General features: G+C 55.7%; 1 protein-coding gene across 1 annotated transcript; it reads left to right on the forward strand.

The window, feature by feature from the left end:
- Positions 1 to 1,316: 1,316 nt before the first annotated feature.
- GGT7 (gamma-glutamyltransferase 7) lies at positions 1,317 to 26,770 on the forward strand. Its single transcript, XM_063350089.1, has 15 exons — positions 1,317 to 1,592; positions 4,668 to 4,894; positions 6,303 to 6,454; positions 7,439 to 7,553; positions 8,105 to 8,172; positions 8,845 to 8,918; positions 9,378 to 9,571; positions 11,892 to 11,979; positions 12,728 to 12,855; positions 14,963 to 15,051; positions 17,129 to 17,281; positions 17,792 to 17,909; positions 18,634 to 18,771; positions 19,714 to 19,813; positions 21,753 to 26,770. Exons 1-15 carry the CDS (start codon positions 1,406 to 1,408, stop codon positions 21,914 to 21,916), a joined length of 1,995 nt encoding a protein of 664 aa, XP_063206159.1. The 5' UTR covers positions 1,317 to 1,405; the 3' UTR covers positions 21,917 to 26,770.

The following is a 26,770-nucleotide window of genomic DNA, read 5'->3' on the forward strand; positions in this document are numbered from 1 at the left end:
CACCAGGCTGCTCCGGGGCAATGTCAAGGTGTCTCTTGATGACGGTGTCCTACGAGGTGCTGGAACTCCCTTACCACTGTGGTAACGGGTGAAACGGCAGCAAGCGAGCTTCCCTGATAGAGGTTGGCCTGAATAAGTGATCATAGAATCATAGAATGGTTGGATTTGGAAGTGACCTTAAAGAACATCCAGTTCCACCCCCCTGCCCTGGGCAGGGACACCTCCCACCAGACCAAGTGGCTCAAAGCTTCATCCAACCTGGCCTTGAACCCCTGCAGGGATGGGGCAGCCACAGCTTCTCTGGGCAACCTGGGCCAGGGGCTCACCACCCTCACAGCCAAGAATTCCTTCCTAATATCCAATCTAAATCTACCCTCCTTCAGTTTGAAACCGTTCCCCCTTGTCCTATCATTACAGTCCCTGATGCAGAGTCCCTCCCCATCTCTCCTGGAGCCCCCTTCAGGGACTGGAAGGGGCTCTAAGGTCTCCCCGGAGCCTTCCCTTCTCCAGGCTGAACCCCCCCAACTCTCTCAGCCTGTCCTCACAGCAGAGGGGCTCCCGCCCTCGGAGCATCTTTGTGGCCCTCCGCTGGCCCCCTTCCAACAGCTCCATGTCCCTCTTGAGCTGAGGGCTCCAGAGCTGGAGGCAGTACTGCAGGTGGGGTCTCAGCAGAGTGGAGCAGAGGGGCAGAATCCCCCCCCTCGCCCTGCTGGCCATGCTTCTTTTGATGCAGCCCAGGATGTGGTTGGCTTTCTGGGCTGTCAGCGCACATTGCCGGCTCACGTTGAGCTTCTCATCCACCAGCACCCCCAAGTCCTTCTCCTCAGGGCTGCTCTCAAGCCATTCTCCGCCCAACCTGTATTGCTGCCTGGAATGGCCGTGACCCAGGTGCAGGACCTTGCACTTGGCCTGGTTGGACTTCATGAGGTTCGCACGGATGAGACAAAGTATGTGCATGTCCCTTGGAAACCCCTTCCAGCCTCCTGGAGACAGGACTAAGGAATCTCTGATCCATCACCCTGGAGGCTCGGCCCATAAAGAAGACGCCCCTGCTCACAGGGGGGCCAGGGCTCATCCCCCCCGTCCCCACCACCGGCTCTGACCCGCCGTGTGGAGCCGGGGGCGAGGGGGAGCTCACCCCGCAGGGCTCCACCGGCTGGAGCCCAGCCCGGGGCGGCCCGTCTCCTCCGTCCCGAGCCCCGCGCCTGCCGCCCCCGGCCAACGCCCGCAGCCGGGCCGGGGCCGGGCCGAAGCTCCCGGCTTCGGGCGGGCCCGCGGGGCCTCGGCACCGCCCCTCAACGGCCGCCCCGGCCCTCAGCTGCCACCGCCCCCTCAGCGCCCCGCCGCGGGGAGGAGCCGCGAGGCGGCCCCGGTCGGCCCGGCCCCTTCCGGCGGCTCGGCGGCGATGGCGGTGCCGGTGCCGGCGGAGGCGGGGGGCGGCCGGCAGCGGGCCCTGGCCGCCGGTTCGCCCGTGGACTACATGAGCATCACCAGCTTCCCCCGGCTGCCCGAGGAGGAGGCGGGCGGCGCGGCCGAGGGCGGCCTCCGCGCCCGGAAGGAGGAGGACGCGTTCCTGGGCGAGCAGGACACGGGTGAGGGGCGGCGGCCGAGCCCGCCCGCGGCCCCGCATGCCCCCGGCCCCCGCCGGCCCCTCGGGCCCCGCTCCGCTCCGCCCGCAGCCTCCGGCAGGCCGGGCCCGGGGTCCCCCCGAACCGCCCTCCCCGACGCTGCGGGCCCTCGGCCCGGCCCAGGGGCTCCCTCCCCCGGCCCCACGCAGGGAGCGGGGGTCGCCGGGCCCCGCGTCCTCCTGTCCCCCGGCCCCCCGTGTGCCTTGCGGGCACGGCAGGTAGCCAGAGATCCCGGGGGTTGGCCCGGAGCTGGCGGTCCCGGTGCGCGGCTGTAATAAAGTCAGGGGGTCCTGTGATCCTTGAGAAAACCCTTTGCCTGTTTTTAATTGATTTCTTCCCTCCCAGTAGCTCAGAGGAACGGGTTGGTTGGTTGTTTTTTCCCTCCCCCACGTCGTGTTTCTCCAAGCGACGTGTCCCGCCGTCCCTGGGGCAGCTTCGCACCCCGCGGGTGGGTCTCTGCCCCGTCGGCCCCCAAACCCCGCGCCCATGTTTGAGCCGGCCCCTTGTCCCCTGCCCCGTCCTGCTGTCACCCCCGGGTGGAGCACCCGTTCCCGTCTGGTGCCGTCCCGCGCTGTCGGGGGGAAGGTGTGCGGGAACAGCTCTTCCCGGAGCAGGAGGCCTCGTCTCGCGGGCGGAACACGGGCAGAGCTCGATGCACTTGCGGCTGGGCCCCGGCACCTGGCCGGGCGCGGGGTCTCGGTCTCGCCGGGTGCCCGCTCTGGGGTGGCTGGGGAGCTGCTGATCTCCTGCCACGGGGACGCTGCGCGCGTGTTGCACAACTGTACTTCTCCGTGGCATGTTATCTGCCGGATCGGCAGGGAGGGACCCCAAACCTTTGGTTTCTACCACCCTGATCTCACTAAAAGGAGGAAGCCCCTGCTGTGCTGTCGATGCTGGGGACAGGCCCCCAGAGGATGAACGCTCCCACACCGCAGTGCCTGCCGGAGCCCGTGAGCGGCTCCAGTCTCTGCTGTCCCCTCCGCAGCAGCTCCAGAGCTGAGGTGGCCCTGGTCCCCCAAAGTGCTGGCTCCCCCGTGAAGCCACATGTCCTTCACAGCCCCCACAGAAGCCAAGTAGGCTTTGGCGGCTTCTCTTTCAAGCGTGGATGTTGGTGGTGGGATGGGCACCTGTGTGTTGGCCTCGCAGGCTGCTCTTTTCCCTCTGTGCTCCCGACTGACCCCTTCCAGCCGCTCCTGTCCCCAAACCACGGCCCTGCTGTCCCGGTGCAGCACCAGTGGCCACAGAGAATAAGCGACTTGACCAAGGCCATGTGGAATGTCTGTGGCAGAGAATGAAGGGACTTCTGTCCTCTCCCATGCTTGTTCCCTGGATGTTCGTGTCCTCTCCCATGCTTGCTCCCTGGATGTTTGTGTCCTCTCGTGCTGGGCTGGCCTGTCACCAGCACTCCAGGAGCAGAGCAGAGGAACAGCAGCCAGGGGGGGTCAGGCGGAGGAGCCCAGCTCGCTCCTCATCGTTTCCCCACTGGTGGGGCGGGTGCCCTGCTTGTGGGGGTGCCAGGGGTTGTGTGTGACATCCCTCCCCAGTGATGTCCCCTGCCAGGCCGGTTGTGGCCCCCTCCGGAGGCACCCCAGCCCATCGCCCCCCCAGCCCATTGCCCTCCCACCCTGCCCACAGGCTGCAGGCCCGGCTCGCTCAGACCAGACGCGCCAGTGAGGGGCTCCGTGTGTGCTCCAGGGGCACAGGCCAGGAAAGCCGGGCCTTTCCCAGCCACCCTCCTAAATCACCACAGCAGGAATGAGATTAAATTCACCCTCAGGGGATTCCCTGGCTTGGGGGGGTGGGGGTGGGGTTACTCCTGGTTGCAGCATCGCTGAAATTAAAACTAACTCCACACCTGGCCCCAGGACAGCTGCACCCAGGAGGTCTTTTTAATATCATGGCAAGGACAGGGCTGGCAGTCCCCAGGGAGATGCTGCCTGCCAGAGCGGAGGAGAGGCATGGCGGGGTGACGGGGGATGCAGGGTTTCCTGCTCACTTACCCCAAACCCAGGAAACGTCCCCTGAGCGGAGGGGCAAGCTTCTCAGCTTGTCTTTTCCACTCAGTGCTCCTCTTCGCGCCGCAGATACGCAGGGCACCGCAGCCCTGCGGGCTTTCGGCAGCCTCCGAAAAAATTCATCCAGGAGCCCTGGATGTTGCGCTGAGCCTCTGGGTCCCATTTGGTCCCCGGTCCCCCTGTACGAGCAGGTCCGTGTGCCCGTGAGGGCACCCTCAGCCAGCGTCCTCCCCGCCGCAAAGGCAGCAGCCGACGCGAGCGGAGATTGAAGGCATCTTTTCAGAGCAAAAGAGACTTTTTCATCCTGCTGAGCACCGTTTGCCAGCCGGCGGATGGCCAGCAAAACCCTGCCCCATTGCGTTGGCCGTCTCAGAGCTGGGTGTTCGGCGAGCGGCTCGATTTCACAGTGGGCCTCGTCAGCCGGAGGAAGCGAGAAGTCAAAGCAGAGCCTTTCCTGCCATCAGAGCGGGCGGACGCCCCGAGGCCCCTCTAGTTTGCAGGTTTGCTCCTCTCTGCCCCAGCTTTGCCGTGCTTCTGTAGAAGTACTTCCTGTGCCCTGGCCACACGTTTTGCTTCTCCTCTCTCTTGCTCAGGTGCTTTAGCTCAAGCGTAGCTCCAAATAAGGCTGCTGGATTTTTCTTCTTCATATCTTAACTTCCTCTTCTCCTCTCCTGCTGCACTTCAGAGGCCTGTTTGCAAGTCAGTGCTGTGTTAAGAACCCATTCAAAGGGAGCAGTAACTGGAGACTGATGAATGGATTGAAATGGAGCAAAATTCAGGGGGGTTTGCCCCTCTTAATCTCCAGGAAAGTCAAGTTGGAATAACTAGAGCTAGGGGAAGGGATCAGTAAAATGACCCAGGGCAGCATCTGAGCCAGAGAGTCTCTTGCGAGCTGGAATCAATAGGGAAGGTAATAGCTTTGCTGGAAGGGGCACGGTGTAATGTTAGCGCTGGGTAAACACTGCAATAAGAGCCCCGAGTTGCTCCATAACTAACGCTTGTTTTCTCCCTGCTGCCCACAAAGACCCGGACTCCTTCCTGAAGTCCGCGCGTCTCCAGCGCCTGCCCTCGTCCTCATCAGAGATGGGCAGCCAGGACGTGTCCCCTCTCCGGGAGACCAGCAAGGACCCTTTCTCTGGAGACTGCAGCTGCCGGCAGGATGGGCTGACTGTCATCATCACCGCCTGCCTGACCTTTGCCACGGGGGTCACGGTGGCCCTCATCATGCAGATCTATTTTGGGGACCCTCAGGTAAGACAAAACAGTGGCTTTGCAGTCGGGCTTTGGGTCTAAAAATAGGAGCAGCTCCCTAACTTTCCTCTTTGCCAGCGGTTTAGCGGGGTAAGTGCTAGTGAGCCCCGGCCGGTGCCAGCGGGACCCTGGGTGCTGAGTCTCTTCCTGCAATTCCACCCCAAATTGTCCTGGAAGCTTTTTCCTGCAGCTGGGGGTTGTGCTCAGAGAGGCGAGCTGGGCTCTCAGCGCCTGCCTTGCTGTGCCCGGCAGGTTTGGGCGTGCTGCCGAGGGGAAAACGGGCAGCCCCACCACCACGTGTCCCGCTGTGACTTGAGCCAGACGAGAATGCTGTCAGAAAGCAATCCTTAATTAAAGCAGTAGGCATCTTTCCTACATCTCCACTTGGAGATGGTTTTATGGATCTGTATGCGCAGGCTGATGTCTGGAAGGATCCATCCGGGACCAAGCAGGGGAATAGCTGAAAACAGAGCTGAACCTCCTGCTACTCCCTTCCACAGACGGTGCTGAATTGCAAAGCAAAGGCAGCGTGGCCGTGGGGTCATACCTTCCTGCAGAACATCTCCTGCCAAGCAGGGCAGGCTGAGAAGGGCCAAGGGGCAGCCTGTAGTCACCATCGTCTTCTCCACGTGCCGCCCAGAAGGGCAGAGCTGCCTGCAAGTCCACGTGAACCAGATTTGGGGGTTTTTTTTTTTCATTTATTGCTCTCAGTGGCGTGCAAAATGTGGCCGTTGGGAGCGGAGAGGCTTGGCCCCACGGCTGGCTGGGGTGCAGTGCCGGAGGGAGGGTGCGCAACGCAGCCCCTTCCGTGGCACCGCTGGAAGGGCCAGTCCTGCCCGCCAGCCTGCCGCGGCCCTGCTGTCCTCGCAGCTCCCAGGGCCGCTCTGGCTCATGCTGAGATGCAGCGTTTTATACCACAGGGTTAAAATGAACCTTTTAAAACTCCCTGTCGCTGCGTGAACGCTGGTGCTGGCCCCGGGGAAGGATGAGAACGAGCCGTGGCGCTTGGGGGGATGCTGCATCCTTTGCGGCTATATTCCTATTTCCAGTGGTCGCGTGGCTGCAGCACAGCGACAGCACGGTGTCACCCGCTGCTCTGCAGGATTAGTCCAGCCCCGCTCGGGGGTTGTGGAGGACAGGGTGAGACACGGCCCACCAGCTCAGCACGTCTACTGGTGACAGCTGACTGAGCTGATGGCCACGGCTACATGCAGAGTGGCCACAGCTGCCCTGGTGCAGGGACATGCCAAGGGACGTATTACTCCCACCCGCGTTTGGAGGCGCCTGCAAATGCAAATCAGCCACAGCCTCGGCGCTGGCCTCACGCTTTGGGTCCCAGCGAGCTGAGTGAGGACCTGGGTGGCCCCACCACCCCTCCCTGGGTACAACCGCTCTCCTCTTCTGGCAGATCTTCCACCGCGGCGCCGTGGTCACAGATGCTGCCCGCTGCACGGCCCTGGGCATAGAGGTGCTCAACAAGCAGGGCTCCTCAGTAGACGCGGCCATCGCCTCGGCCCTCTGCGCAGGAATTGTCAACCCCCACACGTCGGGGATTGGCGGGTAAGTGTCAGTCGCTCACCCCCGTGCTGTCGTCTGCAATTGTCCTCCAGCCTCGGTTGTTTCCCAACCAGCTGAGACGTGCCCTCACGGCAGCCTGCGTCCCAGCGTGTGGTACCGGGTCTCTGACATCAGGCAGTGGATGTGTCCACGTCCTCACAGGGACGGGGACCCTTCTTGTGCGCTGAGCCGATAGTGAGGGGCAGAGACCCCCCAGGGAGGGAAAAGCTGCGTGGCTGCCAGGAAAGCCCAAGTCTCAGGTTTGAGAGGGTTCGAAAAGCGACCACAGCCTGACGGGCCCTTCTGCGAGTGTGCCAGGAGCTTGCAACACCCTGGGCTCCATCCCAGTGCTTTCAGAGATGGACCTCCATAAGCTCTGCTCCTGCTGCAACAGGAGGCTGAGGTCCGAGCCCGGCTCTGGGCAGCGGCCAGGGGACACACGGCCATGAAGGGGTGGCCTCCCCCCCAGCCCTCCTGCCCAGGGTGGCATCCACCTGAGCCTGGTGCTCTCAGCTCTGCAGGAGGTCTTGGCAGCGTTGCATAAAACGCTGCCACCTGATAGCTTCTCCAGGCTGCACCTTGGCTTGCTGCTGTAAGCAAAACCCCGGTTTTCTTGCAAAACTGCTTGGATTAGAAAGAAAATCCCAGATAGTCCCAGCCCAGAAGCGGAACAGAGCCAGCAGCCCTCTAGCCAGGCTGGCAGGGATTGATCTGGCCTCGCTGCAGGCTCAGCACGGGGACTGCCTACGTCCTGCGCTGGCCTGAGCTCCATCATCCTGAACTGCTCCCTGGGGAAGGGCAGCAGCGTCCCCCGGTGCCGCTGGCCAGCCCTGGGTCACTGCTGGGGCTGGTGACCTGCTACGATGGCCTCATCATGGCCAGGCTGGCCCCGGTCCCGGTGGCACCTGAACTCTTCGTTTTGGCTTTACGGCAGCGGCTGTTGCAGGGACAGCCGGTGCCGTGCTGTGACCCCCGTCTCGCTTGCAGGGGTGGGGTGATGCTGGTCCACGACATCCGGAAGAACAGGAGCTGGGTGATCGACTTCCGCGAGGTGGCTCCCCTGGGCATCCCGCTGGAGGGGGACCTGCAGAAGGACACCAAGGTGAGGACCAGTGTCCCTTGGCCAACCCATCCCGGGCTGTAGCTGACGGATATCTCCAGCTGTCCTCTCCCCGCAACTCTCGGGCCAAGGAGGAGATGCCCGGGGAAGTGACAGGAGGCTTCTCCCACCGTGGGAGATCCTGGGCCCCATGATCTCCCCAAACATGGGGAATCCAGGCAAAATACTTCTTTATCAGACCCAAAATGCCTGGAGCCTGCAGGGCTCGGGGAGTAAAGAGGCACGTCCCTCTGGGAGTGGGGAGCCAGGAGAACGAGAGTCCCAGGAAAGGGCGCAATCCTGTGTTGTTCTGCTGAGTTACTTCTCCTGACCAAACCGGGTTAAGACCAGGATTGAATTTGCCTCTTTCCTTCCAAAAACTTTCATCCCCTGATTTGGTGCGTTGCTACAGATGTCTTCCCCTCTCTTAAAGACCATGCAGACGCTTTCCACGTGACCATGACTCGCATCTCCTTGATTTGCAATTGGGGACCGTGTCCCATGTCCGCACGGGAAGGAGACTACTCTTCCTTTTTGTCCTTCTTATTCTCCAGCCAGGTCTGCTCGTGGGGGTGCCAGGCATGATAAAAGGAATGCACCAGGCGCACCAGTTGCACGGGAGGTAAGACAGGAGGCTGGCATGGGCTGTCCTCGTGCTGTGCCCTGGGGTCCCCACACGGGAGCTGGGAGCACACGACCCCCCGCTATCAGACCATGCTCTCGGGCCACCAGTCGGAACGGTTAGCTGAGGGGTGCTTGGAGGCTCGCCTTGAAAAATATGCTCATTTTTTGGTACTTCATTCAACAAATGAAAGAATTCGGTTCGGTCAGGCTTTCTGCAAAGTGAAATTTTGGCTAAAAATGGGGACAATAAATGTTCTTTTAGAAACAGGTGCAGAACATTTTCGTGCATGTCTGTGCAATTTCATTCTCTCTTTAGTGGACCCTAAGGAGTGTGGCTGTCCTTGATGCCCTGTTGGGACAGCGAGGGGGGGGATCTGAATGACTTGCTCGGGGCTGGGGCCTGCCTTGAGATTTTGCTCCACAGACGCCCCTTCCCCTCTCCTTGCCCTGACCTTCCTCTCTGGTGCATGTTGTGGAGCACTGAGATGATCCTGCCGAAAAGAAACAACCCAGTGAAAGCTCAGTGCTCCTTCTGGCCACCGCTGGCCCCACAGCCTGGTCTTTCAGGAGGCCCCTGACCACAAAGCCGAGCCCAGTGCTTGCTCCCCACCACCCTGCCCTGCTGCCCCTCTCCAGGGCACGTTTCTCCTTGTCCTTTCTCCTTTGGCAGACTCCCATGGTCCGAGCTGCTGGGCCTCGCGGCCGGTGTCGCCCAGGATGGGTTTAATGTCACCCACGATTTGGGTGAGTACCAAGGGTGGCTGCTCAGCATGGAGGAGCACACCGGCCACTGCGCTCGGGTGCGAGGCAGCCAGGATGGAGGTGGTTATTCATGGGAAATTAGGGCTCCTTGGACCTGGAGATGGATGGTGCTGGGAGCTGAGCAAGGTGTGAGCCACAGTCTGCAAGGGGAGGGTGCGGTGGCGGCGACGCCGGAGCCCTTTCCCGGGGCTGGTCGGGGACAGGTCAGAGCAGCCCACGCTGGGCAGCCGTCCAGGGCCAGCCGGGGAAGGGCGCTGGGGCTTCTTTGGGTTTCCTTCCCAGCTCCGATGGGTGCACAATCCAGCTCACCTCTAGTTTTGGAATAGGGCAGGAGGCAGCAGCAAGTCCCCAGCATCCCCGCCAGGTGCACAGCGACTCTGGGTCCCCGATGTGTTCCTGCACCCTGCCTTTTCTGGATGTCCTTCCTCTTCTTGCCCGCAGCTGAAGCCGTAAGTGAAGTGAAGGACCTGAACTACTCCGACAAATTTCGGGAGATCTTCCTGCCGGACGGCCAGCCCCTGCTGCCTGGCATGTTGGTCAGGCGCCTGGACCTCGCGGCCGTCCTGGAGCTGGTGGGTGCAGAAGGGGCGTCAGCTTTCTACAGCGGGAACGTGACCCAGGAGATAATCTCCGAGGTGAGCCATGCCTGTCCCTATCTCTACCCAAGACGGCACGGCACAGTCGGCTGGGGGTGCCGCCTGCCCACGTCACCTGCTTAAGGTGACAACCTGGAGATAAGCCATAGCCAAGTGTCAGCGCAATGATGGGGACAAATCCATGGAGCCTCCTTTTTCTTTCCTGTCCCTGTCACTGCAGTGGTGTAGGTGACGCAGAGGTCCCTTCCACAGCCTAGAGAATTTTCACTCTATAACCGGGACAGACTGGTTTTTCGAAGGCAAAAAAAAATCTCAGTTTCGAGACCCTCTCTGGGCTGTGTTAGTATTAGTGACAACCCCTTTTTCCCCCCATAACGGGAGGTGCCCCACTGTTGAGAAGCGAATTTTTGTTGTCAATGGGGCCGTAAGATATAGACTCCAGGAAGACGGTTTAAAAATAAAACTGTGAGCTTGAGAGCAGAGGATCAGACAGGCTTGGTCCCACTTCGGGTTGCCCTAGTTTAACTCCTGTTGTTAGAGGTCCTCTGGAAAAAATTGCAACAACAAAGTAATTATGCTGGTATAAAAACCCCAGAACTTTGATACCTGTGTAGCTGCAGCCAGGCTGGTTGGTGGCACCATTCTTCCCTACCACCATGGTGCAAGTGATGCACCTTCATCATCTCGGCAGTAATCTGGAATGGGCTCATTCAGCTCAAGCCCTAAACATTTGCGAGGTCTGTGCTTGGAAATCTTCTCCTGCCGTTCACCTGGACCACGGCAGAGGTGGAGAACGAGAAACGGGAAAAGTCCCGAGCTTGTGGTGCATCTCCACAGCTAAACCCAGCTTTGTCACCCCGTTCCCCTGACCTGAGGGCTGCCGCAGGGAAGCACAAACTCTCTACGGAGGAGCAAGGCCCGGGGTTGCAACACCGAAGACCCCGGCAAGCTCTGGGATCAAGCGTGCTGTGGTTGTGGAGCAAAGCGATGGCTTCCCGCAGCACCTATCGTTCCAGCAAAGGGAGGGCATCGATGTGGTGAAATCCAGTAAAGCTCCAAAACAGCCTACCCTTTGTTTCCATCCTGCGACGGGAAGGCACGGGTGCAAAAAAAGCGCTCCCTGGGGAATTTGAGATGGTGGGGACAGTGTGTGGCTGAGCAGGGCTTCTCCCCTTTCTGTGCTGTCAGGCTCCTCCTGCCCCGCTCCCCGCTGCTTCTCCCGGGCTTTCCGTGGCCGCGCTCCAGGAAGCCAGCTCCGGGCACGGGCACCTCCCTGCTCACCTCTGCTGTTGGGTTCAGCCTGGCCTGTTCTCTGGCACCGCTTTGGGAAGGGGGCAGGCATTCGAGCAGGGGCTACATCTTCTTTTGCAGCTTTGGGGTGGTTTGACGCGCTGCCCCCCACAATGTGCCCTGCATTAGCTTTCCTGCTCTGGTGATTCATCCGTTTCTGGCAGAGAAGGAGTTTTCTTATCACAGAATCATAGAATCTTCATGGTTGGAAAGGACCTTTGAGAAGGACCTTCTTGCCAAGTTAGCCGGCTGGTTTAGAAACCAGAGCACGCACAGGTTATCGTTTGGATGGAAATCCAGAGGACTCAGCAGGAGCTCACCCCAGCAGAACCTCTCACTAGGGCGTGTGGCTTCTCCCGGGTGGAAGGAAAGAGTTGGCCCAGCAGCACCTGTACACTGACTGAGATTTTAAGGTCAGCAGAGTACAGTTATGATGGTCCCACCTCATCTCCATCGTGACTCAGCCATAAAAGACCTCCGCGGAGGGAATTAGCCATCTTCACTGTGTTCAGGAAAATTACCAAGCCCAATAAATTGCACCTCTAGGAGAGTCTTACAGAAAGACCACGGGTACAGCAGACCCACTCTCACCTGAAATAATTCAAAGTAGGGTGGGAATTGTATGCTGAAGATTTCTAGTGATGGCGACCTGCTACAACCAGGTTCCTTCTATTCTGGATCCATTTATATCTTTTATCCTGGCAGTATTCAAATGCTTCATAACCTTTAACGCAGTCACCCTTGCCACCCAGGGGAGAGCAGGCTGCGAGGCGGTGCCAGTCCCCATCCCCATGGGTAGGCAGAACATCTTCAGAGCACCCATAGGGGTGGGTGAGCTTTCGGAGGTGAGCTGCAGAGCCTTCAGCGGTGGTGGCGTTTGGTGAGCCAGGCCACCAGGGCCATCAAAACACAGATTTTTCAGGGCATCCTGAGGAACCTGGCACTTGGCGTGGGAGTCTCAATGGTTTTTGTTTGACAGTGTGGTGCGTCTTCGCCTGGGCCACCACGAGGAACGCGGAAGGCCTTGACCCAGCTATCTCAGTCTGTGCTGCTTTGCTCTCCTACGCAGGTCCACAACTACGGAGGAGTCTTGGTGGAGGAAGACTTCAGCAATTACAGTGTCACGGTGGAGAATCCTGTCCACACGGTCTATCGAGGTAAGCGCCTGACCCATGCCGCGCAGCTCCAGTTAAAACTTTGCTTCGCCAGGCAAGAGGCGGCAACGGTATTTAGCAAGAGTTGAAGTCAAAGCTGCGCTGAGGTGCCTGCAGGGAGTTCCCAGCTATTGCCTGCTGACACTGAGGCATCGCAGGCAGTTCAGGAGGTGGTTTTCAGCACTTTGGAATGGGCCTGGTTTTCCCTTGGTAGCGACCGATGGTATTTTGGGAGCGTTAGAGGGTAAAGGTGGAACAGGTTCGCATACGGATGCAATGTCTAGATGGGAGCTGGACCATAGGCTAGCGCCTTCGTCTGAAGACAGTTCCCAAGAGTGATCTACAAGGGATACAAAATTACTTTATGCAAAAAGTTTCCAAAATGTCATTCTTTTCTAGAAATCCCTAGATTTACCCTCCTTATAGCTGTAATGTTGCAAACCCATTTTATCTCCATTCTTCCGTACTGCGGTCCAGGAACCAACCGGCCAACCAAGAAGAACTGAATTTCAGACGATGTAAAAAAATTCATCCCTATTAGGGCTTCCTTCATCCATCATAAAAAAAAAAACAACCCAGAAAGACACAAGAATGTTTTGGGAAATCCTTTTCAAATCATGTTGCTTTCTGTTATTTCCCCTGAAATCTGGAAAGGTTTCCCTGTCCTCAAGGACAGCAGCTAATGGGAAGGTATTTTAACTGGGCAGCATCTGACAAAAGCAGCTTCATTCCTCTCTTCTTCCTTTCACAGGTCACCTTGTTTTCAGTCCCCCAGCTCCACATGCAGGTCCCGCTCTGATGACGGCGCTGAACATCCTTGAGGGCTTTAACATCACAAGTCAAGTATCCAGGGGGAATGTCTTGCACTGGATGGCAGAGGTAAGAGGAGGGTCGACGTTTGGCTGAATTTCTTGTGCTGCTAGAGAAGAATTTGTATGTTCCTTGGTTGTACAAAGACGTTTGTAGGTAATTCCCAGAGGAGAATGAGCAAATAGACTGCTGAGGTGTAAACCTGAGCTGTGCTGTGCCTCAGGTGGGTGCAGATGCCGGAGCCTCCTGCTCAGCTGAGCTCTTTCTTGCTTAGGCAGAGCTTTTGTCAGAAGAACAAACTGTGGCTTTTGCCCATTCCCTGTATGCGAGCATCTCTTCAGGACGACCCCACAGCGGCTGAGGGTGGGCCCATCTCTTTCCTCCATGTCTGACGCTCCAGTGGCCCTGGCCGTACCAGGGCACTGCAAGGAGTGTCAGCACTGTGATGCTGCAAGCAAAAACCTGTATGTGTCAATGACAAGGAAAACTGACCCAACACTTCATATATATATTTTTAAACCATTCCATTTTAGCCAACTTCATGATCTCAGTGGTGCAGATCTTGATTTTTCCAGTATTCAGGGCTGTCAGCCCTACCAAATCTTTGCAGCTTCCCAGGAAATGAAGCATGTGCTCAGCTTCCTGCTCTGTGAGCAGAGTTCTGTTCTTAGGTGCTTAGCGGATCCATGGCTGGGTGTTACGAGTTGGGAATTTTAAGCAAGGATGTAACCACGTCCTTGTAGCAGACAGGGCAGCAGGTGCTTGGAAGCCATTGCCTCTCATCAAAAATGCCACAACACGCTGCTAGGCCTGTGCAGAGGCAGAGAAGATTGACTCACCTGAGTTATTTTTGAGCTCTCTTCAGGAAGCTTTGGATGAATCCGTTTGCTCTGCGTTTGCGCCAGGCCAAGAGTTTCACCCGTTGCTGAGGAACAGCAACCTCCAAATAAAGGGCAGTCACTTCAGAAGGTGCGTAACCCTGATGACGTGGGATCACACAGCTGAACACATGGTTGAGATTCAGTGGCAGGTCAGCACCAGATAGTCCAGCCGTGGGACAGCCATGACCAAGATAGCCTTGACCTGTGCCTGTGGGGCGGACGTGGTCTGCTTGTTTCAGCGGAGCTCTTCCCTGGCCACCGAGCCTCTTGTACATCCTCCGTATGGTATGGTGGTCAGGAGACTGCGTCATGGAAATGCCACCTTCTCCAGAAGTTAAATCGTGTTCTACAGTGTACATCAGAAGATAAATGATGACGCTTCAGGAGAAGTTGTCGATGCGTGGCACATATCGAAACAGAAGTCACGTCTGGCTGTCTACCTGCAGGGTAACGTACTGTCTTGAATCTTGAATGGAAATGGCATGACCTGCGAGCTGAAAGTCCAGTGCGTTTCTGCTAGGCACAAGCTGGCTTGATTGAAGAGCACATTTCTCCTTGTGGCTGCCCTCTGGCTACGCTCTCTAACCCCAGCGCTGGATAAACTGTGTCTCTTGAAATGGCATCTTCTTTTCCCATTTTTAACGGGCTGGCTTAGGCAGGATTCTGCATGTATGAGAAACCAGATCCCTTCCCCTTTTTAAACCATCGTTGCCTTAGGTGTGCCGGGACTAATGCTTTCTGTTCAAACGCTTTCGATGACTTACGAGTAGGAACATGGGTAGCAGCTGGTGAGCAGAATAGCTCGTTTCTGCTCGGCAGTGGTGCCGTGCCAGTGGAGCTGCCATCCAGAGGCAACAGCGAGCCAGGACCCACTGTCCCACTGGGATTCTGTGTCGTCTCTGCTGTTGTGGTGACCACTCAGGAATGGAAACAGAAAGCAAGTGGCGTCCTGGTGACCCTGCGTGCCAGCTGGCAATGCAGCTGGACCGCTGAGCTGGGCTGAGCCGGCTGATCAGCTCCTGCCAGGCATGTTCCACCTCCGACAAACACTGCTGGGCACGCTTGGGTCCCCCAGCACACAGTTTGCCATGCCAGACTGGTGCCCTTCTGTCCCCATACCCATGTGTGGCAGCCCTTGGCACTGAGGTATTACCAGAACCAGGCTTTTAGACACTTTTCTTCAAGGCCTTTAGCCAACAAGCCAGGAGATCAGATACATCTTCTTGTTTGGCCACCTAAATGTTTTTCTTTTATTTTTTTTCTTTTCTCTTTCTTTCTTTGTGTGTTCAATTTAGACGTTAAAAATAGCCCTGAGTCTGGCTAGCAACCTGGGAGACCCATCTGATGATGTGTCCGTCACTCACACTGCAGAAGGCATGGTGAGGTAGGTCTGAAGCTGACAGGCATGGTGACAGTTGCAAGATGTGTGGTTTGGATATCGTTCCTGGATTTGCTTTTTTCAGTGCACAGGGAAACCTGAGATTTTTCTACCTCTATTTTACTGAGGAAAGATCAATCCTTGAGTGTCCTCCTAGGGCTCACTCTTCCACAAGGATCACAACTGATACCATGGGGCTCTGGGGATGGGTTGTGGGATGTCCTCACACAGACGTTTCCTGGAACCAGCTTCATGTTGAGGGTTCCTCCCACTTTCTCACCTCTCTAAATATTCATAGAATCACAGAATGGTTCGGATTGGAAGGGAGCTTAAAGATCATCCAGTGCCACCCCCTGCCCTGGGCAGGGACACCTCCCACCAGACCAGGCTGCTCTAAGCCTCATCCAGCCTGGCCTTGAATGTCTCCAGGGATGGGGCAGCCACAGCTTCTCTGGGCAACCTGGGCCAGGGGCTCACCACCCTCACAGTGAAGAATTTCTTCCTGATATCTAATCTAAAGCTCCCTTCTTCCAGTTTAAAACCATTACCTCTTGTCCTATCACTACACTCCCTGATCCAGAGTCCCTCCCCATCTCTCCTGTAGACCCCCTTTAGGGACTGGAAGGCCGCTATAAGGTCTCCCCGGAGCCTTCTCTTTTCCAGGCTGAACAACCCCAGCTCTCTCAGCCTGTCCTCACAGCAGAGGGGCTCCAGCCCTCGGAGCATCTTCGTAGCCCTCTGCTGGACCCATTCCAACAGGTCCATGTCCTTCTTGTGCTGAGGACTCCAGAGCTGGAGGCAGCACTGCAGGTGGGGTCTCACAAGAGCAGAGCTGAGGGGCAGAATCCCCTCCCTCGCCCTGCTGCCCACGCTGCTCGTGATGCAGCCCAGGATGTGGTTGGCTTTCTGGGCTGTGAGCGCACATTGCCGGCTCAAGTTTTGCTTCTCATCCACCAGCACCCCCAAGTCCTTCTCCTCAGGGCTGCTCTCAAGCCATTCTCCGCCCAACCTGTATTTGTGCCTGGGATTGCCGTGACCCAGGTGCAGGACCTTGCACTTGGCCTGGTTGAATTTCATGAGGTTCACACAGGCCCACCTCTCTAGCTCATCCAGGTCCCTCTGGATGGCGTCCCTTCCCTCCAGTGTGTTGACTGCGCCACACAGCTTTGTGTCGTTGACAAACTTGCTGGGGGTGCACTCAATCCCACTGCCTGCATCACCGACAAAGATGTTAAACAGCACCGGTCCTAGTACTCGCCCCTGAGGAACGCCACTCATCACTGATTTCCACTTGGACATTGAGCTGTTGACGGCAACCCTTTGAGTGCGTCCACTTAGCCAGTTCCTTATCCACCGAGTGGTCCATCCATCAAATCCATGCTTTTCCAATTTAGAGACCAGGATGTCATGCGGGACGGTGTCAAACACTTTGCATAAGTCCAGGTAGATGACGTCGGTTGCTCTCCCCTTATCTACCAATGCTGTGGCAACATCGTAAAAGGCCACCAGATTTGTCAGGCACTATTTGCCTTTGGTGAAGCCATGTTGGCTGTCACCAATCATCTCCTTAATCCAATCACATTCCCTCTCAGCAGGTCAGAAAATGGCCATACATGTGGTCATGACCACACATGCAAGTTTCTGGCTCGCCCTTCCCCACCATGGGGCCTCGGTGCCTTTGCAGTAGACCCAGACACGCAGGAGAGGTGAGGCCTGGGGTTTCAAGCCAGCCTCCCACCTCAGAGCCAGGTTCAGTCGCGGTTGGTGGCCAGAGCTGGAGCTGACTTGCCCTCCACCCGGAGGACTGGCATTCAGCCGGGTGGTGCCACCCCTTGTCCATTGGGGCTGAGTTTACCACTGTAGACAGAGCCTGGGAGGTCCACAGTGTTGTCTCCCTGTGTGGACTAAGCCATCTTCTCTCCTTCCATGGGGTGAACCGGAGGAGCTCCTTGTCCTCGGTGCCAGCCCCCTCGGGGAGACACCGCCGGTAGCGGTGTAGATGTACCCCCACCCAGAGGCCAAGCAGTGTTCGGCTTCCTAGGCTTACGGCTTTCTTTCCTCTTTCCCTCCCTCATCGCTGAAGTAAATCAGAAGCTAATTCCCTGCGCCAGCTGATTAATGACTCCCAGTCCTTCTCGTCCGACCTCCGCATGCCTCACTTCTCCACGGAGAGCGGACCCGCTGCAAGCCAGGTCCTTGTCATGGGACCTGATGACTTCATTGTTGCGGTCGTGAGGTAAAGGATTTACTTCTTCCCTCCACCATGCGCTCAGAGGGTGGGAGCAGGGAGAAGAAAGCAGGTTCAGCAGGACAGATGGGACCAGGCCTGAAGCAGGTTGGCTGCTCGGCCCCGGTTAGTCCTACAACAGGAGGAACGGGGGAGATGGGGTGGAGATGGGTGAGCTGGTGTTGCTCTGCGCTGCGCAATCCTACAGCCCTCTCGCGGTGAAACGGGTCTGGATTGGCCTGAATCTGCTCCCTGGAGGAGAGGTGATGGCCAAATTTGAGGACTGATGGAGGCATGGAGATAGATCCATCACCTAGAGGGGAATCCTTAAACACAGGGAGGGACCTACTCCGAAGTACCCGGAGCCTTACACTCCTCACATCTAACCAGCCCTGGAGAATTACCGACGAGTCTCTATCAAGCCAAGATGGGACAGAAAATTGGTGCCTTGAAAGCCTCAAGGTGTACGAAAAAATCTCCGGGAGGATTTTTATGAGATTTCTTCATATTTCTTTTCAGTTCTCTAAATCGTCCCTTTGGCAGTGGCATAATAACACCCTCTGGAATCCTCCTGAACAGCCAGATGTTGGACTTCTCCTGGCAAAACAAAACAATGAACTACTCCATTCCCAGGCCGGTAATGAATGACATGACAAATTCTTTTTTTGAGCTGTCTGTATGATTTTTTTCAATTTTATTCTCATCTCCACAACGGGGAGGCTATTTAATGCCTTATTAATAACTGAGAGACAACAGCCTGTAGAAAGCCCCTATTTTTCCATCCTATGAGCCACTGAAACAGACTAAACAGGCGGCTTCGTGTGCACCCATTGTCATTACAATGCAGTTTCCTCAAACGACGCTGCACATCTCAGCCACCTATTTTTCCTGCAGTCCAGACGCGCTTCAAAGCAACTGGCCTTTTCTTGAGTTAAGGCCCCTCTTTATGAATCGCTGCTCTGCAGGTTTAGAAGCAACAGACAGCGGCAAAAAAAAAAAATCTTCAGGTCCTAGAAAGAAACAATTACAGACCAGTACTGGTGGCTTGCAGTGCTGCCGCCTTGTTTCTTCTTGCCGTGTGCTGTGAAACCATCCCGCTTTGCTGGGTCGGTACTTTAGGAGCGGGGGCGAATGGCTCCGTGTAACTTCTGTGAAAGAGAGCCGTGGCGCGAAACAGGACGGAGCCCGCCAGCGTCAGAGAGCCCTGTCGTAGCAGTGAGGGGGTCAGCCTTGTAAAGCCACCCAAGCGCAATTGCTGGCTGGAGCATAGAGAGTAAGAAGTTAACCCGCGCAACTTGAGCACCGGCAAAGGTTTAGTCGGCTTGTTGAAACTCTTTGGTGTGTCTTTGCTTCAACCGCAGCAAAATCTCATTCAGCCTCGGAAGCGGCCCCTGTCTTTCCTGTTGCCCACCATTGTGAGACCGGCCGAGGGGATGTGCGGGACGTACCTGTGTCTGGGAGCCAACAACGGGGACAGAGCCCTGAGCAGCATCGTTCAGGTCAGTGCTGTGCCCGGGCACCCGCCCCCGCAGAGCAGCAGCTGAGCTCAGCGCCGAGCAGGGTCCCCTCCCTTCCCTCCCGTCCCAGGCTGTGTTGAAACTGGTGGCCGCTGGGTTGAAATCTCTAAGAGCTACCGGTTCACTTCTCTTGCGCCTTTCCTGGTGGCGCCACTCATCATTCCAGAGGAAAAGCGTTTTGGCAAACTCTGTAATGGTTTTGTGTCGTTCTGATACCTGTTCAAAAGCTCGTCTTAAGGATCGTTAGGGAAAAAAAAAAAAAAAAAAAAAAAAGGAGCATTTTGCATTCAGAGAATTGCGGGAGGCTGGCAGCCTTTTAGCCCTTTTCCCTATGAAAAGCTCCTTTTTGCGCGTTCCCGACTGAAGTCCTCCCTGCTCAGCGCTTGTGATAAGTTGGGCAGCTCTTCCGAATTTATGGTTTGTAATGAGGTGAAGTACTTGCGCCTAGCCTGATTGCGTGCACAACAGCAAGGGGTTGCTAAAAAGATAGGCGCACCTGAAGCTGGCTCCCGTTTTCCTTACCTTTTGGAAGGCGTTCTTCAGAGCAAAACTAAAGCCAGCCATTGCCTCCTAATGCTTTGTTTGGAGAAGCCGCGTGCTGAGCTTTTGGCTGTAACAAACGCATATTTAGAGATGACATCATGTTCCAGACACACAACTCTCCTGATTTAGCAGGAACTGTGTGACAAAAAGCCCACAAAATCCTGAAAAGGTACCACTTTTCCACCAACAATATCCAGGCCGTATTTCAAGGGTCCCTCTGTACGTGTGAAACCCTGCGTTAGTTCATGCAGTTCGGTAAACAGCTCAAAATCTCCTTTGCCTGCTGCATCTGCAGATGTTGGAGCCACCAATTAGGGGGATGCTCGGGAAGTTGGCTTCATTTTTAATTATTATTATTGAGGGTCTTTTATTCTCTTGCAGGTTTTGGTAAATGTTTTAACCTTTAACAAGAATCTGAGTGAAAGTTTGTCACTTGGTCGACTTCACCCACAGCTTCAGTCCAACACCTTGCAGGTTGACAGTGAGTATGGCCACTGGGTGTTGTGCAGCCCACAAACCCGGCGCGTTTAGAAAAGGAGCGGGATTTTCTTAGCACGCTGCTCTGGAAGCACGACAGCCCAGCGCGCAGCTCACCGGGTTCTAGGATCACCAGTGGGTGCAGAGGGTTTGGGGGAAGACAAAAAAAGCGGCAACCTCGCTTCTTCAAAGCTTGGAGCCCTTGCTGAGCCATGCCCTCTCCCTCTTGTCTTGGGAATGCTTCCTGGCCACCTCTCCAAACTCTTTCAGGTGCTTCTCCCCAAGCCTCCCTCTGTCCCGGCTCACCTCCTGGTAGAAGCTTTGTCCTGTCCTTAAAACCTTTTGGCGATCTGATGTTACAGAATCACGGAATGTGTTGGGTTGGAAGGGACCTCTAAAGGCCATCTAGTCCAACCCCCCTGCACTCAGCAGGGACATCTTCAACTCGATCAGGTTGCTCAGAGCCTCATCCAGCCTGGCCTTGGATGTCTCCAGGGATGGGGCCTCCACCCCCTCTCTGGGCAACCTGGGCCAGTGTCTCACCACCCTCAGTGTAAAGAACTTCTTCCTCATGTCTGATCTAACCCTGCCCTGCTCGAGTTTAAACCATTGCCCCTCATCCTGTCGCTGCATGCCCTTGCAAACAGCCCCTCCCCAGCTTTCTTGTAGCCCCCTTTAGGGACTGGAAGGCCGCTATAAGGTCTCCCCGGAGCCTTCTCTTCTCCAGGCTGAACCCCCCCAGCTCTCTCAGCCTGTCCTCACAGCGGAGGGGCTCCAGCCCTCGGATCATCTTCGTGTCCCTCCTCTGGCCCCCCTCCAACAGACCCATGTCCTTCTTGTGCCATTGAGGATAAATAAATGTGTGTGCAGTCACAGCTTCACCCAGACAGGTCCCGAGAGCTAGCAGATCTTCTACACCCTAGTGCCACTGCCATAAATGATAGTCTTTCACTTTCCAGTCCCTGTCCCTCAACTCCACCAGCCGGGGAGAAGACAAGGCTTACGGCAAGGCTTTTAGCTCGACAGTGCTGGAAATGCAGCACCAATACTGACCCTCTGGAGCCCGTACTGCCAGCTCTTCTCCTTGTTATTGCAAGTCTTGGTCTATTTGGTATTTTTCACAAAGCCGTACCTTACCAGAGTGAACCACAAGTGACATTTAGTTCTCGTTTCACACAAAATAGCCAAAGTTTCTAGGCCTTCCCATTTTAGAGGTCGAGTGTGACCTGCAGGCTTGGAAACTAGAATGTAATTAAAACAAATCCAAAGCTTCAAAAGTTCCTAATTTGCGGGTTTGGACATTTGCCGTCAACAAGATCCGTGCGATATATCTGCAGTGCGTAGAGCTTCAATCACTCTGGGGGTTTTGTGTGCCTGCTCAGTTTGTCCGGCTGCCTCCCCAGCTTCTGATCCTCGGGCACTTCCATTCATACAGAAATGAAAGACACCAAATAAACAAAACGAACGCAGAAGAGCGAGCAACCTGAGGTAGATGGCTGGAATGTTGAGAAATACGCGAAGGGGAAGTGGAAAGGCTTATTGCAGAGTTTGTCATTTGGCAACTTGGTTTGCTGTCGTTAGTTTTTTGCATCTTATTTTGACTAATAACTGTTACTACTATTATTTGTAACTAAGCTCTTAAGAGCGGGGACTGTTCTGTAAGCAGAGTAGCTACAGGAGGAGCCAACAACATATTTTCCCCTTTTTCCATAGAGGAGGATCTTCCCCGTCTTTAAACGGTCTTCGGGATCCTCTCCTTTCCCCCACCGCACAGAGCACAACCTTTGCTCCTTGGCCGCTTGGCTCGCCCTGGCTGGGACGGCTTCTGGAGGGGCTGCAGGCAGGTTCCTTCACACTGGAGATCCCAGCAGGGTTAGGACCGAGCTTTGCATCAAGGGCAACAGTGGTTTCACTTACAAACTCCACTTTTAAAATCCCTACAGGTGAGTTTCCTGAAGAAGATATTGAATTTCTTGTAGCCAGGGGCCATCAAGTGGATAAAGTCAAAGTGGTCTCCCTAGTTCACGGGGCCAGGAGGACCAACAGTTTCATCATCGGCCTGAAGGACCCCAGGAGCGTGGATGCTGCCGGAGCCACGATATTGTAGCACCTCCCAGAACAAGGCTTAGACAAATCACCCCCAGTGACGTGCATGTTCTGAAACGGCCCTTTCTCCCCCCATCCCAGGGCGGGAGCCCCGCGCACACACTGCTGAGAAGCCTTTCTGCGTCCCCCAGCCAGGCCCACCCCGCAGGGGGTTAGCAGCACCAACGTGCAGCGCTCTCGCTTATTTATTTTTTGTTTCTCTTTTATTTTTGAATTAGTTGAATCGCCCGGTCCCTGTTCCAGGAATGCAGAGAGCACACTTCCCTTTTGGCAGAGTCTTGCTAATAATTTCAGTCTTTTCAAAAGCCCCATGCTAGCCGGCATCTTCAATTTTAGCGAGCAGGAACGTTAGCAAAGGAAAAAGAAAAACCAAACAGCTGATGATGTCATCTTCATCGCCCCGTCTACCCCACGTTCATGCTTCAACTCTTGTAGAAGCCAAAAATTAATGCAGCCTAATGTAGTGTTTGCAGATGCCTGTAGCTGGAATAGCGGGGAGTCCTTTCCTACCCGGTACGGGCCAGCTGGTTTTTACTGGCGCACAGCCCCCCGAGCTGGTTCCTTTTCTCACATCGCTACGGACCTTGAATTTCGGGACTACATATGTTGAATCGAGTCGCTGATTTTTGTATCCGGAGCAACGGTTTTCAGCTTCTGACAACACACACACACACAAACACACACACACCCCCACACACCCCGCAACAGTTTTCTTACAGAGGTTCAGCCTCCTCCGTGGTGAATTTCAGCTTAGTGGTAACGGGCTTAATTTTCTTAGATACTTTTCGAAGATACCTTCGCAGCACTCCACAGACTTATAAAAATCTACAGACTTGTAAAAATTCACAGACCGCGGCCGGAAAACCACACGGAGAGTGTTTAGGGAGGTTCAGGGCTTTCCTTACACTGCCTTATCTCAGTCTGCTCCAAAAGCCTGAATCGCATAATCCCTACGGAGAGGTTTGGGATTTGGGGCTTACTAAATTCACACCTGCACTTCACCTTCGTATTTTGATGCTCGTGGCTCTACTGGAAAAGCTGAAGAGAGTGAGAGAAAAGGTACAAAACAACCCCAACGCTACGGAGATAATTCTCTGTTCGCAGAACGTAGTGCAAAATATAAGAATACTTCTGCCTTTCTTGTCCGAAATAGAGCGAAGAGATAATACCGCATCTGACAGCTACACTACATTGTTCAACCCGTATTTAAACATTTCCTTCTCTTTTTACTAGCGAGTTAGACAGACACCTGCCAGTAAAAAATCCTGGATATTGATAATTTTCCGTGGTCTAAAGTTTGGTGATTTCCTTCATGGTGCAAATGCATCTATGGCCACTGTACATATTATATATGTGTGTCTGCTTATGGTTGTCTTGGTCTGTCCCTTGATGATTACACCGGTCACCCCCCAGCCTTCCTCCCGAGGGGCCCCGTGACACCCGTCTGGTGTAACGCACCTTCTAACGCTCCTTGCCATTCGACACGGGGAGCGCGCGGGCGGTTTTTTGGGGGCGGTCGGGGCGCCGCGGCGGATCGTCGGGCTGAGTCGTTCTGGCCGCCTGCCAGCGGAGGATCTCAAAGCACCTTACGCCAAGCCTCGCACGTTCGCGCCCAGGAAGGGCAGGGAATGCTTTCGCGCTCCGCTGAAGCGCGGCCACCCGTGAGAAGAGCAGGGCAGGTCCCTCGCGGAGGGGAGCATGGTCGGCAGTTTCTGCTACAAATGCGTCAGCGGCCTCAGCTGAGAGACGGGGGGGAAGTACCACGTCGTCGTCGGGAAGTTGTCTTCTGTGCCACCACACTGCCCGTCGGGCAAGAAGGGACCCTCTTCACCATAGGGACGTCAAATCTTATTTGCTTCTTTTTCTGTCGTCAGCACTCGAGTTGGTCGCTGCCCGCAGTCAGAGCGTTCATAAAACTTTACGTGTCTTGGAGCAGAGCTCTTCAGGTTTCCCAGGAAGGGAAAGATGCAGTTTTGTGGTTGAATGTCACTGGTGGAAATCTGGGGGTTTCTGGTACAGCACAGCAGCGATCTGTCCCTCGGGCACAAAGGTTTACTGAGCACAGCTGCCAAATAAGCGTCATTGCGGCTTCAGTATTTTGCATGGAGTATCACAAAACACTTCGAAAGGCAAAATTCCTCCTTATTAACTGAATTCACCAACTCGCTTCTGATGCCGGAACCTGTGTATTCGTTTGGGACTTAAAGACTCCGGTCTGGATTCAAAAGGACGTTTGCACGCCCCAAGGTACGATTTCACAGCAGTTATTCAGAACCTCAAAATAAAGCATGTTCCTAAGTGCTCTGCTGGATCATGGCCTGTGTTGGGAAAAAGAGAAAATCTAAAATAATTCGGAGACGGGACTTAGACCCCTAGGTCATGGCTAAGAGAAGTAAAGATATTTGGAATTAATTCCCATTTTCTCTCTTTAAAAATGGCATCAGTATAGCACAGATGTGTTCGATATGGAAACCTTTAATCTGCTAATTGGCCCAGCGTCTCTGATGCTTTGAGTCCATCTGTTGTGATGAGATCTGATGAGTTTAGTGTGTGGTACCAAGAAATACCCGACGTTCCGTTCTGTGCGGGTGAGACAGACGTTGTGAAATAAAGGGCCACGTTCTGGAGACGCGCGTGCGGAGTAACTGCATTGATTTCAGCCCGGCCATTGCCCACGTCTAACAGCTCCGAAGCTGAAGTTGTCCTGAAACTTTTACATGGAAGTGTCAGCGAGGAGCTCGGAACACGACACACAAAATATAAAGCGGCCGAGAAAAACAATAAATAAAATTTTTAAAGGAACAAAACAAAATAAATAATAATAAAAAAAAAGCTGCCTTTGCCGAATGTGACTATTATGATCAGCTTGTCTCTGGCCATGTTTGCATTGCTCCCAGCGCCATACACGGGTTTTCACGCGGGATAAGCTGGAGACAGGCTCTGCCGTTAAGTGTTGGCTCCATTTGTCAGTGTTTCCCACAAAGGCTCGATGCCGTTCCTGAGCGCGGTCAACAAGCAGCTTCGCGCTCGCGTTCGGTACCGCTCTCCGCCGGCACTGAGCACTGGTGGCTGCGGATAGAGGCCTGATGGGGGGGACGCGGCAGAAGTCAGCACCGCCATCCTCAGCCGTGGGGACAAGGGTGCTCCAGCACCTCGGCTGTGCCATTTTGTCCCCATCACTGTTCTGTTCAGTGCCCGGCTGCCAAGAGGGGCCGGAGCCTGCCGTGGCCCCGCTGGTCTGGATGGGGACCAGCGCTGGTGGGGCTGTTGGGGTGGTCGGAGCCACGCTGCCAGTGCAGCGCAGGAGGGGCCGGGGTCCCCTGCTGCCCCCAGCACGGTGTCAGACCAGCGGCTGTGGGTGTTCCTGTGCTCCAGCCGGCAGCTCCGGTCTGTGCCCCTCTCCGTGCCTCCGGAGACCGGGGCTGCCGGGGCGGGTGAGGGCAGAGAGCAGCCACTGCTGCCAGAGCCGGAGCAGCAGGTTCAGGTTCCCAGCTCCAGGGATGATGACCGGTGTCCTACAGCTCTGCCAGCATCTCTCCGGGGGTGTCCCTCAGCTGGGCGGACAGTCCAAAAGCTGGACCCTCCCGGTGGCAGCTGGGTCCCTCCTGGTGGGACCATCTCAGAGCTTCCCTCCACCCGCTGCACACACTCCACGGCCTTCCACGGGCCCGTCCCAAACACCGACGGGTTGGCGAGAAAGGGGAGCCAGGCCTCTGTAAACACCGCGAGGCGAAGCCTGCGTCTCTTCCACGAACACATCGCAAACACTGCAGATTTTAGAAGGATTTGCAAAGAATGAGGTGGAGCGGGAAGAGCTCCCATAGCACCCAGGTGTTTTCATCACAGCGGTTTTGGAAAGATCTTCCATACTCCACTGATGGACATCTGCACGCTGGCCAGGGAAAGGAGACCCCCGACCGGCAGAGCTGGTTTCGGAGAGGCAGGACACTGTCCTAGAACGAGACACATCCGTGCGGAGGGCAGCAGAGCCTGTGGAGCAGGAGCCCTCGAGCAACAAAACCCAGTAGCCCAGCATCATTAGAAGCAGATTGTCCCGGCAGAGCTGACCCTGCTGCCCGCAGGGACTGTCCCGTTCGACAGCAGCTACTTGGCCGCCGTGAGCCTCCACGCACCGGGACTGTCCCCAGCACGGCCGGGGCTCCCCCCCCAGCGGCCCCCACCCCTCCACCTCCATGGGGCCGAGGAGAGGAAGGTGCCCGTGTACCCCCATCAGTCACCTCTGGAGCCAGTTGCCCACCTCTCTCCTCCTCCCCACGCTCCCAGTTTAACAGCATCCCAGACCAGAAGTGGTTGTGACTGCAATGCCAACGGGTCTTCTCCCTTCTTTCTCTCTAAGTGAGCATCATACCGGTATTAGAGGAGAAATTATTTTGTTCAAGTCATTGTATAATATTTATGTTCGGAAAAATGTAAAGCTGCTCACGAGTCTACTACTTTTTCTGTATAATATCTTTCCTTTGAAAATACTGTTGTATGAAAATGTGTGTAAATATAACCACCATTTTGAGTGTCCTAATCTCAAACGCGTTTCTCTGTTCTGCTTGCGGACGCCGAGGCGGCTCAAACTCAGTCATCTCCGTGTGCTGTACGTTGCCCTCCTCCTTCACCATGTCGCTCTGCAGGCGACGTTATATTAGTATGTGTCATTTGGTTTGCAGCAAAGCTTCGGAATCGTAGAATCACAGAACGGTTGGGTTGGAAGGGACCTTAAAGGCCATCTCATTCCACCCCCCTGCCCTGGGCAGGGACACCTCCCACCAGACCAGGTTGCTCCAAGCCCCGTCCAACCTGGCCTTGAACCCCTCCAGGGATGGGGCAGCCACAGCTTCTCTGG

The sequence above is a fragment of the Chroicocephalus ridibundus genome, chromosome 12 (assembly GCF_963924245.1).
Source record: "Chroicocephalus ridibundus chromosome 12, bChrRid1.1, whole genome shotgun sequence".
Classification (NCBI taxonomy): Eukaryota; Metazoa; Chordata; class Aves; order Charadriiformes; family Laridae; genus Chroicocephalus; species Chroicocephalus ridibundus.

Excerpts from the sequence above, each read along its gene's own strand:
- GGT7 (XM_063350089.1), top strand. The coding sequence starts at position 1,406 with ATGGCGGTGCCGGTGCCGGCGGAGGCGGGGGGCGGCCGGCAGCGGGCC. Across the intron at positions 1,593-4,667 it reads CCTGGGCGAGCAGGACACGG|ACCCGGACTCCTTCCTGAAG; the intron begins GTGAGGGGCGGC and ends CTGCCCACAAAG. Across the intron at positions 9,572-11,891 it reads CCCAGGAGATAATCTCCGAG|GTCCACAACTACGGAGGAGT; the intron begins GTGAGCCATGCC and ends TCTCCTACGCAG.